The 17574-nt window shown below is 39.6% G+C and overlaps 1 protein-coding gene across 1 annotated transcript in view; it reads left to right on the top strand.

Annotated features, from left to right (window-relative positions):
- ank3b (ankyrin 3b) overlaps window positions 1-17574 on the top strand; it is a 160738-nt gene that overhangs the window by 131778 nt on the left and 11386 nt on the right. The window contains exons 32-43 of the mRNA XM_067429868.1: window positions 100-311; window positions 2697-2904; window positions 3318-3414; window positions 3555-3783; window positions 3974-4099; window positions 5459-5581; window positions 6006-6032; window positions 6583-6664; window positions 7775-13591; window positions 15563-15637; window positions 15958-16089; window positions 16301-16444. Coding sequence (XP_067285969.1) covers window positions 100-311; window positions 2697-2904; window positions 3318-3414; window positions 3555-3783; window positions 3974-4099; window positions 5459-5581; window positions 6006-6032; window positions 6583-6664; window positions 7775-13591; window positions 15563-15637; window positions 15958-16089; window positions 16301-16444 — 7272 coding nt within the window. The remainder of the gene's footprint in view (window positions 1-99; window positions 312-2696; window positions 2905-3317; window positions 3415-3554; window positions 3784-3973; window positions 4100-5458; window positions 5582-6005; window positions 6033-6582; window positions 6665-7774; window positions 13592-15562; window positions 15638-15957; window positions 16090-16300; window positions 16445-17574) is intronic.

Genomic DNA, 17574 nt, shown 5'->3' with positions numbered 1-17574 from the left:
GGCAAACATCACTCACAATCTGTTTGCTCCTGTAAAATGCTTAAATGTTATGTATACACTTCCTGAACTAAACTCACATAGTACTGGTGTACTCCATAGAGCTGGACAGCTCATCTGATCTGGAGAAGAAGCGCATCTGCCGGATCATCACAAAGGACTTCCCACAATACTTTGCAGTGGTATCACGGATCAAACAGGAGAGTAATCAGATGGGTCCAGAGGGAGGCGTCCTGTCCAGTTTGACTATACCTCAGGTCCAGGCCTCCTTTCCTGAGGGTGCACTCACCAAGAAGATCAGAGTTGGACTGCAGGTAGATTGCAGTCCAAATGAGTCCATTTATTTGTGTGTAATTATTTCACAGTACTAACTTTCTCAGTATTAACAGTATTATACTTTCTCCTATCTCAGCTTATATTTAGAGACTATACACTCTTTAAAATAAAGGTTCTTTACTGGCCCTTATAGGGACTTTCACACCGGAGGAACTTAGTACCCACTTTTGGCATGTTCGCAACACAGGAATTGGAAACTGATTTAGTTCTAGAAACATATTTTGGGGGAACTAAATTATCTCCTAATTCAGAGTAGGGTCTAACCCAGCACAGTAAGAACTATCAGTGATGTAAGTTTACATTGATTGGTCGAATACATGTCATATGAAACCTGCACCTGTCATTTTTAAAAAGTTGTATAAACACATACATTTTACTTCACAATAGGAAACGGCTATCATGACTTTGAAGGGACTAAGCGAAACATGAAAAATGTCTTTTTTAATCTTTCCATCGCATAACTTATACATCTACATTCCATCTCCGTTATCACAAATCCCACAACACACCACAAATACACAGCTGTGATCACAGCGTCCTCCATTTTCCAGTTGCTAAATCTGTGCTGTTTCCGGCTTACGTCACTTAAGAGTTCTTAATGGCAGTGTGAATAGTTCCTATAACTACCTTGTGTGAAAGCGCCTTATGGTTCAATGAATCTATTTGGACCTTTCCATTCAACAAAAGGTACCATTCTAGAAAATACAAACCCGATTCCAAACAAGTTGGGACACTGTACAAATTGTGAATAAAACAGAATGCAATGATGTGGAAGTTTCAGATTTTATTCAGAATACAACATAGATGACATATCAAATGTTTAAACTGAGAAAATGTATAATTTTAAAGGAAAAATAAGTTGATTTTAAATTTCATGCCATCAACACATCTCAAAATATTTGGGACAAGGCCATGTTTACTACCACATGGCATCCCCTCTTCTTTTTATAACAGTCTGCAAACATCTGGGGACTGAGGAGACAAGTTGCTCAAGTTTAGGAATAGGAATGTTGTTCCATTCTTGTCTAATACAGGCTTCTAGTTGCTCGACTGTCTTAGGTCTTCTTTGTCGCATCTTCCTTTTTATGATGCGCCAAATGTTTTCTATGGGTGAAAGATCTGGACTGCAGGCTGGCCATTTCAGTACCTGGATCCTTCTTCTATGCAGCCATGATTTTGCAATTGATGCGGTATGTGGTCTGACATTGTCATGTGGGAAAATGCAAGGTCTTTCCTGAAAGAGACGATGTCTGGATGGGAGCATATGGTGCATATACCTTTCAGCATTGATGGTGCCTTTCCAGATGTGTAAGCTGCCCATGCCACACACTCATACAACCCCATTCTAGAGATGCAGGCTTCTGAACTAAGCGCTGATAACAACTTGGGTGTGTTCCTATCCTCTTTAGTCCGGGTGACATGGCATCCCAGATTTCAAATTTTTATTTGTCTGACCACAGATCAGTTTTCCACTTTGCCACAGTCCATTTTAAATGAGCCTTGGCCCAGAGAAAACGCCTGCGCTCTAGATCATGTTTAGATATGGCTTCTTTTTTGACCTATAGAGTTTTAGCCGGCAACGGCGAATGGCACGGTGGATTGTGTTCACCGACAATGTTTTCTGGAAGTATTCCTGAGCCCATGTTGTGATTTCCATTACAGTAGCAATCTTGTATGTGATGCAGTGCCGTCTAAGGGCACAAAGATCCAGGATGGTTTTCTGGCCTTGACCCTTACGCAGAGATTGTTCCAGATTCTCTGAATCTTTGAATGATATTATGCACTGTAGATGATGATAACTTCAGACTCTTTGAAATTTTTCTCTGAGAAACTTCTTTCTGATAATGCTCCACTATTTTTCTGTGCAGCATTGGGGGTTTTGGTGATCCTCTGCCCATCTTGTTTCTGAGAGACACTGCCACTCTGAGAGGCTCTTTTTATACCCAATCATGTTGCCAATTGACCTAATAAGTTGCAAATTGGTCCTCATGCTGTTCCTTATTTGTACATTTAACTTTTCTGGCCTCTTATTGGTTCCTGTCCCAACTTATTTCGGAATGTGTAGCTCTCATGAAATCCAAAAATATTGTCATGAAATTTCAAAATGTCACTTTCAACATTTGTTCATGAGATTTGTAAATTATTGCATTCCTTTTTATTTACAATTTGTACAGTGTCCCGACTTTTTTGGAATCGGGTTTGTAGTTGAAAAGATTCTTTAGATTTTTAAAATGTTCTTCACACACAATTTTTTTTTTTTTTACTTTAGTAAAAAAAACTCTTTGAGTAACCAAAAATGGTTCTTCCATGACATTTCTGCAAAACCCCTGTTTAGCTTGGATGTTATTGCTTTCTCCTAACAGGCCCAACCTGTCCCAGATGAAGCTGTGAAGAAGATCATAGGTAATCGTGCCACCTTCAGCCCGATAGTGACAGTGGAGCCTCGCAGGAGGAAGTTCCATAAGCCCATTACCATGACCATACCTGTGCCTCCAGTCTCTGGAGAGGGAGTGGTGAATGGCTACAAAGGAGACACCACACCAAGCTTGCGCCTGCTCTGCAGTATAACTGGTAGGACTGATTTATAGCCATCAATAACAATCTATAATGAAATATCGAATAATTTTAAACATTTATCAAGCTCCTATTTGACCTTTAACTAGTTGTGTTTGCAAAATTCATAAATGGGCTCCATTCTTATTGTTTTCCTTTATCATGTGTCATCTCCTATAATGAGACGTGTGTTTCTGTGTGAGTGTGTTGTGCTTTGAGCAACTTGAATGTCTGGTAGTGTGCAATCGACAGCCGTTTAGTGTATGATACCTAATCTGTTTTAATCTGTAACCATTTGCAAAGTCAGCAAGTGTATTCCAGCCTCATAACTCCTCTTTTTTAGTATTCATCTTATTAAGGAGGCTCTTATTTAGATTGGCAAGAAAACTTTTAATCCTTAAGAATCCATTTAATAATGCATCTCGTGACAGGTGGTACATCGCCGGCTCAGTGGGAGGACATCACTGGCACTACACCTCTCACATTTATCAATGACTGTGTGTCCTTCACCACAAATGTGTCTGCCAGGTACAAGAATATTGAGCTTCTCTCTCATAAAATCCTGTTATGATCTTTTTTCATTACCTCTGCTCTAATTCTAAAGAATAAGAAGGTGCGTTATCAAAATCTAACCTTTTCAACTTTGGGATTGTTAAATTTGTGTCCAGGTTCTGGCTTGCAGACTGCCATCAGATCCCAGAGACTGTGGGTTTGGCCACCCAGCTCTACAGGGAGCTCATCTGTGTGCCCTACATGGCCAAGTTTGTAGTGTTTGCTAAAATGAATGACCCTGTGGAGTCCAGCCTGCGGTGCTTCTGTATGACAGACGATAAAGTGGACAAAACTCTCGAACAACAAGAGAACTTTGAGGAGGTGGCCCGAAGCAAAGACATTGAGGTACATTATCTGTTTTGTTTTGTTGTTGTTGTTTTTGTTTTGCTATTATCATATGATTTTGATGTACTGAATACAACTTCCATGTGATTTATTGATATTTATGATATTTATGTATCATGATTTTTGTAGAATTGTGTCTGACAGTTTAAAAAATGTTGTTGTTGCACTGACATGACCTGCTATTTTAAAGGTGCTGGAAGGGAAACCCATCTACGTGGACTGCTATGGCAATTTGGCCCCTCTGACCAAAGCTGGACAGCAGCTGGTTTTTACCTTCTATGCTTTCAAAGAAAATAGACTCCCGTTCTGTGTCAAGGTAGTTCACAATTTCACTCAGAATTTCCATCTCCTCTTGGATTTTGACATTATTTCATGACAGTTAAGCACATTAGTAATGCACCCTGCCTGCACTTAAAAAATAAAAATAAAAAATAAGCATAAATTGTATTCAGAACTTCAAAATGCACCATGAAAGTAATTTATTAATTTGTCATTTAAATAATATCATGAGTGTGCTACGTTAAGATATGTTTCTATCCACAAATTTGTATATGACTTTTGGGGTTTCAGATTAAAAAACCTAATCAATTATGTATGATATATCATACAAGTAGCCGTTCGATATCTCTCAATATCAGCACGGCTGTGATTTGGCCGTAGGCAATCGAGTGTGATATTGCATTTTTAACACAGTTTGACAGCAAAAGTGTGTAAAAGCTCCGTACTCACCCATAAAGACAGTCTTTGCTGCCATCTAATGGTGTAATGATGTAGGCAACATTCACTGAAATTGAAATCACAATCACTAACGGACCCTTTCTCAATAACAAATATGGCATGTTATTTATATAAAAAATCATTTATTGAGAAATAATTCTTTATTAGGTAATATTGGCCATTATAAAAATATAAGAAATTTGTACAATTGTAAAAAAAATGCAAACAGTTTCAGTCACAAGTAAAAAAGCAGTGCTTGTTCACAATATCAGTTAAATAAAATTATAAAGTTATGAAGTTTAACCTTGCCCTTTGCCAAATCGATTTGCTCTGGAACAAGTAATAGATTAATAAGACTAAAGATTTCACACTTGATATACCCAAAATTAATGTTATACCTCATGCTTAAACTATGTACATAAGAGCCAGTGGCAAATTCTCAAAGGTCTGGCCGAGATAAAGCTGTTTCGTTGGGTACATGAGTGCTAAACGGCAACTGACGGCCTGGAAAACATCTAAAAAAATAGTCAAATATGTGCTATGTGTATATATAAATCGCATATTTGACTACATTCTCACCCAATAAATGCTAGAACACTCGTTGTGAGAAGTGTATATATATATATAATATTATATAATATTATATACATGCATATACACATACAAACAAACATACATACACATACAAATATATAAAAAAACATTTTGCTTACATTTTTGGGTTAAAAATAAACATTTTCTGTTAGACCCTGAGATATCACAAGGTAACGGGAAAAATGTAGCTGTTTGTAACTTTTCACTTTAGCTTGTTTTGTATTTCCCAGCTGAAACGGTATATTTATTTTAATCAGATGTCATCCAACTCTATTACCTTTTACATGCCTTAATCCAGCAAATTCTGGGCAAGTTAGATCGAAAGACTAATTTGTTAGCAGTAACATCTGTTTGTCTTGTGCAGGTCAGAGACAGCAGCCAAGAGCCGTGCGGCCGCTTGTCCTTCCTCAGAGAGGCCAAAACTTCCAAGGGTCTCACTCAGGCAGCTATCTGTAATTTAAACATCACACTGCCTGGACTCAAGAAGGTAAGGCTAAACTGTAATCATCTGCGTCATATCATGCCATCTTCATACTCAGGAAAGACAGAGCAGTGTTCCTAGTTGTTTAGGGTTAAACTTGGCTCAAACTGCCTGAGTGTGTCTTTTATCTGTTTCAAGCTTCTATCAAGTTGTTGTTGTGGCTGACCCAAATCACACTTTTGATTTGGATCCTGCTTTGGCTGAAGGTGCACAGGCTTGTGCTTATTTCAACAGCTTCTGTGGTTGTGGCTCTGTGCTTTTTTGTATTATTGTTTATTTTTACCCCTTTATGTTTCTTCACTGTGGCTTTGCGGTTACTTTTACTTGGTGTGCTCTCAATCGCCTTTTTTCACATCCTGATGTTTCTTTCCCCCCTGCTCTTCATTACGTTATTCCCTCTGTTTCTGCAATGCATCTCGGGAACCGAAAGGATGTGGATTCAGATCCCGAAGAAGAGGTAATAGTGCTGTCCCCTCATTTCCATGTAGTGTGCTAGTTGCTTTAGCTCTGGGTTATTTGCTTGTTTAAGGCGGCTTTAACATGGGTACACATACAGTACACATACTGCATGCTGCTGCAACTTTCTGCAAGCTGATTTTTTACTCATCCATGCACCAAGTATAGTATTGTTGCATAGACTGTCAAGACTTAATTGGATCACATATCAAATTTGATTAAAGGAGAAAAAATATGTTTATATTGTGCAACAAATTGGTGGTCATCGTCGCCCATAATCTCATTGACCTAGTCGATCGTAGCTATCCATTTTGTTTCATGGCCTTAAGAATTAATCAAGGGACATCAATGTAGCTTTGATTTCCTTTGAAATTTTAAAACCCAATTTATAAAGTATAGAAATATAAAGTACAAGTATAAAAACTGACCAAATCAGTTCACAGTCCAACAGTTTTTATTTTCAGAAGGAAAGAACAATACGAGAGTTAGTCAAACTTTAAACAGGGTTGAAAATGGGAGAACTGATAGGATTCTTGTTGTTGTTGTTACAGACTGAAAAGCCAGAACGACGTCATACGTTTGCATCAATAGCCTTACGTAAGCGCTACAGCTATCTGGCCGAGCCTGGAACGAGTGAGTGTGATGATTTTCCTAATATATGAATTTATTTTGAGAACCAAATTCTTGGGAGTGATTAAAGCTAACATGTAACTTACTGTGACCATCTATGATATATTAACTGGCAAAAGCATAAATGTTTTATCAGCACATTATTACCATACATGAACCGTTCACATGCTTGTTTCTTGTTTGTTTTTTTTAAGTTCAGTTTGCATGTAAAATTTGGTATTTCAGTTGGTGTGCCGTGCTTGCCCTGTGCTTGTGAGATATTGTTTAATCTATTTGTTAATTTTTACCCCCACTAGCAAGAATAATATTTTGAAACATTCATAACATTTTACTTTGAGTGACTTATTAATGCAAACTGTATGCAATATGGCATCAAAGTAAAAATCTTTATTTTTATTTTTTTTATTCCTGTTTACAACCAGTCTTGCTCCTTTTGGCTTTGTGATTGTGCAGAATAATTTTATGCATTTTTGACCGAAATGCATGAAGACTCACAGTTAGACTCTCTGGGGGGCTTTCACAACTTGCACTGAATTGCCTGTCACTAAGGTTACTCAGATCTGCATGATGTGCGCGTTATTATGAACTTTAAATTGTAGTCATTGTTAGCCTGCATTTGTCATAGTATGTTTTGCTATAGCAAAGGAACAAGGATGCTTTTTGTTTTGGAACCTTCTGGTTTTGTCAAAATTGGGGAAGGATCTTTTTTTTTTTTTTTTTTACCAAACAGATAAAAGGCACTGTAGCAAATGAGGGTAGTCAGTTACAGGAGAATTTAGCACATCAAAAGTCAAAAGTGAAATTGTTTTACTCTGGTCCTGTGCATTTGTCTTGCCATTTTAAGTTTTGTAGTTCATCATTTATGTCATCCTTCTATGTGTGCGTGCTTTGTTGGCTTTCAGTTTTGTTTTGTAAACCCTTTGTGGGCCATGAATCTCTGTGGATCGTCTTTATTTTGGCTACACACTCACCTTCAGTTCCATTTCACGTCATAAACTGCTGTTCTACCTCCTTATAAGACGAACGCCACTGACCAATTTTTTCCTTCTGGTCTCTCTGTTTTTCCACCATTTTTTGTTGATTTATGTTGGATTTTCATTTGTCTGTTTAAAGAAACAGTTGAACGAAGTACAACAAGAACACTGCCTGCTGGTTACACTCACAAACCTGTCTTTTCAACAAGATCTTACCAGGCATGGTCGACTGCTCCTATTACCGTCCCTGGGCAAACAAAATGTGGACTGGGTTCCCTCTCCAGTTCACCTTCCAACACGCCATCTGCTTCGCCACTAAAGTCTGTGTGGTCCCTTTCCTCTGCTTCTCCAATCAAGTCTACCCTAGGAATTTCAAACGCTTCTCCTGCCAAATCAGTTAACGATGTAGCATCACCCATTAGAACATACAGATCTATGTCATCTCCCATTAAGACTGTGGTTCAACACCCCCAAAACCAAGTTCCGATTTCCTCTAGTCTCCTGTCTTCACCGGGTAAAACTGGCACAGATCCTGTGTCCATTAAGGGGCTTGCTGCTTCATTGTCCTCACGAGCTAACTTGATTTCTTCACCTGGATCCACCTGGTCTGATTCTATAAAGTCGACCACAAATACATACACGTCTTTATCCTTTAAATCCCCCCTGGCCCCCACAAGTATAGCAGTGTCCTCTCCTATTCGAAACATAACAAGCTTGTCCTCTATTAAAACCACCGCAGATGCAGCTAGGGGGACAATTATGTCATCGCTTTCTTCAACTAAGTCTACAATTGCCAGTACTGAAACAGTTCTGTTAAACGGATCCATTTCACCGATAAAGTACCCCTCATCATCCTCTGCATCTTCCCGTCTGTTTTCAGGAGGGGCTTACAGCTTACAAGAAAGGATACAAGCTACAACGCAAGCAGCTACGGCTAGTGTTGGTGCAGCCTTCAGTGAGGCTGAGAAAACATTTTACGCTGGCTCTATGTCAAACTATAGTGTGTTAAAATCTGTATCTTCACCTTTAAGATCAAACTTATCAAGTTCTGTTTACGATTCCCTTAGATCTTCAGCCGCCACCACCACCAACACAACGTCAATATCATCCATTTCCATGTCTGTTCCAGTATTCTCCGTGGTCAATGTGCTTTCTGAACCCCAGGGAAAGACACTCCCTGACAAAATAACAATCACACCTCAGACACACACTCAAGCACAGCCCTCTACATCGCGGATGAAACCCTCAAAGCCCTCGCTTTTCATTTCCCCAACAGTCCTTAAAGCAGCTGCCGCACCAACATTGACATCCAGTCAAGAGATTCTTAAGGATGTGGCAGATATGAAGGAAGATCTGATAAGAATGACTGCAATCTTACAAACAGACTCCTCAGCTGCAGCCAAGAGCTTCCACTCGCATGTTTCGAAAGAGTCCAAGATGGAGGATGAAGAGCCTTTCAGTTTGGTTGAGAAAGTTAAAGAGGACCTTGTCAAAGTTAGTGAAATTCTCACAAAAGATGTCCTGAGTGAGGCTAAAAGCTCAAGTAAAGAGGGGGCCTCAGAGGATGAATGGGAAGATTTCTCTAAAGATGAAATTGAGGAGGCACGGCAGAGTGCCCCGCGTTCCCTGCCAACATTTGAACCAACCCTTTCTGTTGGGCCGCAGTCGGTGCCAGACAAAGATCTCAATTTAGCTAAAGTGGTTGATTACTTAATTAATGATCTTGGTGCTAGTTCCCTCTCAAAAATAGCTGATGTAAAGAGCAGATATGATGAAATAAAGAAGGAAGGGGAGGAGAAACAGAAGCGCACCATGAAACCAGAGCACAAGCTCAAAATGCCACCCACAGGTATGCGGACCTCTCCCTCAGAGAAAGACTTGAGTAAATTAGCAGATTCCTATAGTGGCACAGATGCTATCCTGGAATCTCCAGATGACTTTTCCCATGAACAAGATAAGAGCCCCCTTTCAGATAGTGGTTTTGAAACCAGAAGTGAAAAGACCCCATCAGCTCCTCAAAGTGCAGAGAGCACAGGGCCCAAACCCCCCTTCACAGATGTGCCTATTCCCCCTGTCATAACAGAAACCAGAACTGAGGTTGTTCATGTTATCAGAAGCTATGAACATCCGGAGGAGCTCTGTGAGCCACTAATGGATGAGGCAACAGCTTTGAAGCCTCCCGTTGAGCTTGAGCCGTCAGTTAGCACAATCAAAGATAAGGTAAAGGCCTTGCAGATGAAAGTCAACTCTGAGGAGCTGGCTTGTGTCAAAGAAGAAACTCATATTACTACTACAACTCGAATGGTCTACCATAAACCTCAACTGAAAGATGCTGGCTCTGACAGGATTGAGGAAACAATGTCAGTCCGAGACATAATGAAAGCTTTTCAGTCTGGAAGAGATCCTTCCAAAGAGTTTGCAGGTTTATTTGAGCACAAAGCTGGCCAAGACACCATTAAAGGAGATGAATTGTCCCCAAGGTTCCTTGAAAAAGACAAAAAGCCCAAAGTTGAGAGAATAATTGAGGTGCACATAGAAAAGGGCAATACAACTGACCCAACTGAAGTTATAATCAGAGAGACTAAAAAGCATCCAGAGTTTATATGCAAGGGTGATCGAGGTATCAAGGAGCTCGTTGAAAGAATTGAAGGTGATTATGAGACTCTTCAAGATGAGGAGGAACTTGCTGCTGAGGAATCACTGCCGTTCTTCTTAGACACATCCAGAGTCAATACACCTGTATTTCAAGAGGAAGAGAGCCGTCCCAGTTCAGCTCAGCTCATTGCTGATGAGTCATATAAAGCTTTAAAGCTTCTAAGCCAGCATTCAATCGAATATCATGATGACGAGTTGTCCGATTTGAGAGGGGAGTCATACAGGTTTGCTGAGAAAATGTTGCTCTCAGAAAAATTAGACATATCACATTCTGATACTGAGGACTCAGTGGCAGACCAGTCACATAGCATAGCCACTGAGGTACAAAGGGCAGAAGGCATATGTGGAGAAAAGGTAGCTGGCCCAAGGAAGGAGTCCAAATTAAGGTCAGCAAGAGATGCATCAGACAAATCAGGTAAATATCCCCCACAAGATGAACAATATGACAACGTTACAGTATTACATTACACAACTGAACCTGGTAGCCCTAAACATGCAGTCTGGATGCGATTCACACAAGATAAGCAGGACAGGAATAGAGAGAAACTCATTTATGAAGATAGAGTAGATCGGACCATTAAAGAAGCAGAGGAAAAACTGAGTGAGGTCTCACAGTTTTTTAGAGACAAAACTGAAAAGTTAAACGATGAGCTCCTGTCCCCTGAGAAAAAGAAACCAACAAGACTTTCACAGGAGACCCGGTCAGGGCCAAGCTCAATGTGCAGCAGCCCTGAGAAAAATCAAAAGAGTGCAAGTGAGGAATGGGACAAAGGCAGGCAGAAGATGTTTGGCAGTACAAACGAAAGAAAAAGTGCAAGTCTGCCAAACAGTCCTGAGAGACATCTGTTGTCACAGTTCAGTGAGGACAAGCCAAAACAGCAGAAAGTCCCTCAGCAGGCAAAGACAGGTCCCCCAGTCCCAGTTAAGACTTCTAAAGTGAGTTCTGTTCGACAAAAGTTTGAAACAGAAGCACAGAAACAGGATAAGGATATCCCTGTGACACAATCAAAACAACCAGTTAAAAAACTGCCAGAAAGTAAATTACCAGTATATCAGTTTTTCACTGGTTCAAAGCCTTCAAAGGCTGATTCCACAGATGAAGGACACTCACCTACTAAAAAACTAACAGAAACTGATAAAAGTAAAGTTGCCCCTCAGAGTAGTAAAGCTCAAGGTCCTCACAGTAGCAGTAGTACTGCTGTCACAAAGCAATCATGTGAAAAATCTTTACTTGAAAAATGTACCATATCAGACTCTGTTGTAAAAAGATCCTCACTTTTTGAGAAGAATAAGGATCAAGAGTTTGATAAAACTCAAGAGAGTTCTACTAGAGTGCAATGTCATGACTTAAAAGATGAATACATTGCAGATAGGGATAGTGTAGTTAATGATATTAAAGACATTAAAAGTGAGACTGTTAAAACAGCTTCCTTGTCTAAGGATGATATCAATAGGAATGACTTCCAGATAAAGACCCTTAAGAAAAAGACAGAATCTCATATCCCTGTGAGAACATCTTCCGGTTCCTCAGATACTAATCAGTCAAAGAAGGTTAATCAAGACACATTAAGTAAATTGTCTGAAAAGACCCAATCACATATACCTACCTTGACCAAACCAAGAGTTCAGGGCCGTTCAGAGATACAGAGAGAGGAAGTTGCAACAAAGAAGTCTGAAGAGGTTTCTGTTGAAAGTAGAAAAGCAAGTTGTCTAAGTGACACTAGTTCAGTGGAAAAAATATCCACAGTTACAACAAGGGAAAGTTTCAGAGGGCTTAAAACTTTACCAGTCTATGTAAGTGTCCAAGTGGGAAAACAGGCTGACAAAGATATGGGAGGAGGAACAAATGGAACATTTAAAAAGATAGGTAGCTCAGAAAGTCGAACAATTTATGCAGTTAAACAGAAACAGCCCCCATCTCCTCAAGGCAGTCCAGATGATGACACCTTAGAACAGTTCTCTTTTATCGATAGCTCTGGCAAAAGTCCTATGACTCCAGAAACACCAAGCTCAGAAGAGGTCAGCTATGATCTTACCTCGAGAACCCCAGATCCATTTAATGCATTTATGCCAGGTATTGCAAGCCCCATAGCTGAGGTTTCAGAGGAGTCAGACGATAGTGAACAAGGCAAAGCTATTTCTTTGAAAGAATATGGACCAGAAAAAGAAGCTAATGGTAAACATGAAACTAGCCATGAGACAAAAGACAAAAGAGTTGCATATATAGAGTTTCCTCCTCCACCACCCTTGGATTCTGATTCGTCACAGCCTGAAAAAAAAGGGTCGACTCCTTCCTCAGAGGCTGAGACTGAAATGATGGAAGTAAATCTCCAAGAGGAGCATGATAAGCATCTTCTTGCTGAACCCATAATAAGAGTCCAGCCTCCATCTCCTGTGCCCCCAGGAGCTAATGAAAGCGATTCAAGTGATGATGAATCAGTCTTTAAACCCATTCCAGTAAAGAAATATACCTTTAAAGTTGATGAGGACGAAGATTTGAAGAAAATGCCAACAAAAAATCATGACAATAATGGGAATGATAAAGAACCAGGGACAAATGGTAATGAAAAAGAAGAAGAATATGATTATGAACAAAACGGCAATGATCAGTCCATCACAGATTGCTCAATAGCGACAACTGCAGAGTTCTCTCATGACACTGATGCCACTGAGATTGATTCTCTGGATGGATATGAACTTCAGGATGAGGATGACGGCTTAAGTGATCCTATTGCCAAACCATTTGGATTTCCCAATGAGAGCAGAAAAGATATTTGGGCATCAGATACTTTGTCAAGACCAAGTGATCGTTGCCAAAGTAAACTTGAAGTAATTCAAGAAGAATCACCAGCTGAGGACTGCAATAAGACCAAAGCTAGGTCTGATCCCTCAAACAAAAAGAATGGAAAGGACAGTGAAAAGGATGGAAAACAATCTGATCAAGGATTGTCAGACACGTACTTTAGTTACAAGCTAGATGAGGAGTTTAATACTCCTTTTAAAACTGTTGCAACAAAAGGATTTGATCCTTGGTCAAGCAAGGGAGGAGAAGATGAAGTAGTGGACGCTAGAATTAAAGATGATGAGCCCAAGCCGTTTGGACTAGCAATAGATGACAGGTCTACAGCAACGACCCCTGACACAACTCCTGCAAGAACACCAACTGATGAAAGCACACCAACTAGCGAGCCTAACCCTTTCCCCTTCCACGAAGGGAAGATGTTTGAGATGACCCGCAGTGGTGCGATTGACATGAGCAAGCGGGATTTTGTTGAAGAGAGGCTGCAATTTTTTCAGATTGGTGAGCATACATTTGGAGGGAGGATAGGGGATGGGGTGAGAAAACCAAATGTAGTCACCTCAAATCCACAAATAGTTGAGAGAGCACAAGTTAACGTGGAGAACAACACTGTTATATCATACAATATCATTCAGATTTGCACTGACCACTCTGACACATCTCACGACATGGAGCCTCCCCCCTATTCGGAAGTCAGTTCTATGTGTTCTTCTTTTAAGATAGGACTCAAAACTTCCAATGTTGAGAGGAGGGATTTTGTTTGTGTAGATTGGAATAGTTCTCAAGGTCAAAAATCAGAGACTGCACATCATATAGGATCAGAAACCTGTAGAACAAGCAAGTATGATCAAAGGACCGACTCATCGAGGGCAGAGCAATCACACCTCCAGACAACTTGCAATAATTCCAGAAATTGCAGTAATAATGCTAATCCTGAGGCCTTAAATGCTAGAACACATTGCTCAGTACAAAGCAGTGTACAAACTGAACAGCTGTCAATGTCTGAGCCTTGCTCAGTTCAAGTAATAAACCAATATGAGGATTCAGTCAGAAAGGACACCGGTACTTTCAGAGATGGTAGTATAGAGAATAATGACTTAATCTCCCAGTGCAAAGACATTAAAATAAAGCCACCAAAGTCTAGGTTACCAGTGAGAGCACCTCATCCACTACTGGGTTGTAAAAACAATATAACATTTTCGAGACCAATCCAAAAGATTAGACTGGTAGCCAAGAATCGATTAGATCCATTCCCAGATGTGAAGGCTAAATCTAGAATCCCAATGATGATGGTCAAAAATGTTAGTTCCTCACAAGTGGGAAAATGTAGGCCTTCAACAATGACCAAACAGAAAGTTAAAGCACAGCCAACCAAAGCAATAACCACCAACAAAAGATTAAAAACTGGTCCAGTCAGTAGATCAGGCAGTAAATGTGGTCAGGAGACTTTACGTGAGGTTGGCAAACGTTCTAGTGGTCGTTCAGTACCTAGTAGTGCAGTAAAGCCGGTGGACTGCCTATCCAGTGGAGAGAAAAAAATGCAGGCATTTGATAAAAATGAAGAAAGCAGCACATCAAGGAACACATCTTTGTCAGACTCATCGCAGCCCTCCAGTGCATCCAGGTCTGCTAGAGACGTGAGATCACAGGTTGAGCATTCCGGCAGAGACAGAAGGAGAAGGAGGAGTAGGAGGACTGATGGAGGTGAAGGCAGTCAGGGAGCTGGGCCTCAAGTGGCCCCCGGCGTGGAGATCGAGCCTAGTTTGTAAAACTTTCCACTTGTATGATCTTAGTTGCATGAGCCGTTGTGAGTGCCTGTGGTGTGACCTGACTGTAGACGTCATCTCTGTTTGTCATTTGTCATTTTCTCTCTCTTTGTGTGCTTGTGTACTGGTCTCTAAACTCTCCTCTTTAGATCTCTTTCTATGGATAAGTTAGTTTTACTGTAGCATGTCAGTGTTAGTGGGTTGCTGGCCATTTGAATTGGTTTCTAGTTCTTGTAAAGTGCTAAGGAAGCCTGTTGATCTTGTGAGCCCACGCAGACACACAGTCCTAGCACAGCAATGAAGATGCCGCATGTTCAGTTTCCTTTGATACTGTGGATTCACGTTCGAACCTCTGCTGTAGCTGTAGAGACGTTTGAATTGTGTCTTCTTGTGATTTATTTGTGTCTGGTAAGATTACACTGTCAGAAGGTTTAAACATTTCCTGTTAGATTGGTAGGATGCATTATTCACAAATCTAACATCTTAAAACCACTGACAAATTAATTGGTTATATCAAAATATTTTATAACTTTTCTGGTCAATGTCCTCCGACCTATAATTTGGATGTGGCCAAAGTACACCAAAATCTTTCTGTTAAATACCTTTGCTTGATCAGAATAGGGTAGTCTACTTTAATATTTTTCTAACTTCTCTGAATAACATGGATTTTAAAAGATTTTCACGACTTTCCATCTTTTGCTCTCAGGCCCTCAGAGCCCCTGTGAAAGAACCGATTTGCGAATGGCTATTGTGGCGGATCATCTTGGTCTAAGTTGGACTGGTAAGAAACGACACCACCTAGAGGACAAAGTGTTACATGACCACCTTAGCACAAATATACTCGACTTGTTTATATATCTTTAATAATGTTTGTAAAGTAATTTATTAAAGTAATGTATATCACATTTTTAGGACTAAATACAATTGTTTTATTAACATTTTTGTGCATGTATGACTTTGCCTTTGTTGTTGTTTCTCAAAGCGTCGGTGCTGCTGTGATCAGTAGGGTGTGCCATCTGCAGTCACTGCAGTACTGCGCACATGTGTACGGGGGAGTGCTATAGACAGAGGAGTTGTTAATCTATTTTTAATGTGTTGCAGAGCTGGCCAGGGAAATGGAATTTTCGGTTGATGAGATAAATCACATCCGTGTGGAAAACCCCAACTCATTGACAGCTCAGAGTTTCATGCTATTAAAGAAATGGGTTAGCCGAGATGGTAAAAACGCTACAAGTAAGTATGGCTATGGACTATATATTTTTTGAATGAGGGTTATATGGAAGGGAGACGGGTGGGGTAAGGTGTGGGCAGGGACAGAGACTTCTTCATCCAAATAATTTTCTCAGCCACTAAATGAGAAATCACTTTGCATATTATTTAAAGGCATAATTTATTGTTCAGCTGATATGTTTAACCATGAAAATATTTCCTTTTCTCCTTTTAGCGGATGCCTTAACTGCAATCCTGACTAAGATCAATCGGTTGGATATTGTGACATTGCTGGAAGGGCCGATATTTGACTATGGTAACATTTCAGGCACAAGGTGTTTTGCAGATGATAGCGCAGTTTCCCAGGAGCAGGCTGATGGTAAAGTTTAGCCCCATCTACCTGAACTCTACTTCTCTATGTCTCTCACAAATCTGTAGATTCATAGAACCATCATGGCAAAACACTTATTGCTCTAAATTTAAACCCAGTATAAACTTAAACTCAAGTTTAAGTTTAAGTCTCAATCTTCCTTTCTAATCAGTCAGATTCACCAATTATCAACACTGTTATTTCCCAGCCTGGTGTTGGACCAGTCAGGGATCAGTGTGATCATATATATATATAGAGTTATTATGATTGTATGATTGTATGAAAGCATTAAAGCATGCAGCTATTTAGTACATGACATAAGAAAATGCTGAATCAAAACTTAATCCCATCTTAATATTAGTGGAAATTACAATAAATATATATGGAGTAACATACAAAAAAAAACACATACATTTTCACCAAAGAGAAATAATTATGTATAAACTGCAATGTGAGTGATAATGAGTCTGTCTTTATCATACTAATTAATTTGTATATATCTGAATATTTTGCAATAAGTTTATATATTGATTGTATACTTTTGTGAATACCTTTGATAATGTGGTAATTTCGTCAGATTTTCACTTTTGTTTTAAAATCAAAATTTGTAATGTTGTAACTCTTAGAGCTGGTTGGATTGGTTCAGGTTTTAAAACTCTTGAATGGGAAAAATAATTTCAGATTCAAGGCCGCTGAAAAAATGGGCACTCATTATTATGTGTATCTGATGGGTTTAAGATTTGGTTCATACTGTATCAAGATAAACATTATGTTTATGTGTATACAGAGTATACAATAGCAACTAACCATTAGCAATAGCAATAGTGCTTTAATTTTCTCCTCTCTGTTTTCTCACTATACTTTTCTGAGATATTAAACATACATGAAAACATAATATCCAAACTGCTTTTACAGCATGATTGGCTTAATGTTTCTCTCTGTGTAGTGCTATTGAATAATGATCATACAGTCGTTTGGAAGCTTTATCGATAGCATGGCTCTGGCTACTTTGGAATGTCTGCTTGCTGTCAAGCTGCCTGATCCGTCAATATCCCAGAATCCTCTGAACCTTCCTGATAGAGTGCTTCCGCTTCAAATCCAGACCAGCTGCTTTTCCACTGCCTACCAACTCTTTCATA

Source organism: Pseudorasbora parva, chromosome 21 (genome assembly GCF_024679245.1).
Source record: "Pseudorasbora parva isolate DD20220531a chromosome 21, ASM2467924v1, whole genome shotgun sequence".
NCBI lineage: Eukaryota > Metazoa > Chordata > Actinopteri > Cypriniformes > Gobionidae > Pseudorasbora > Pseudorasbora parva.
The sequence above is the reverse complement of the archived record's forward strand: the minus strand, read 5'-3'. Positions and strand labels throughout refer to the sequence as shown.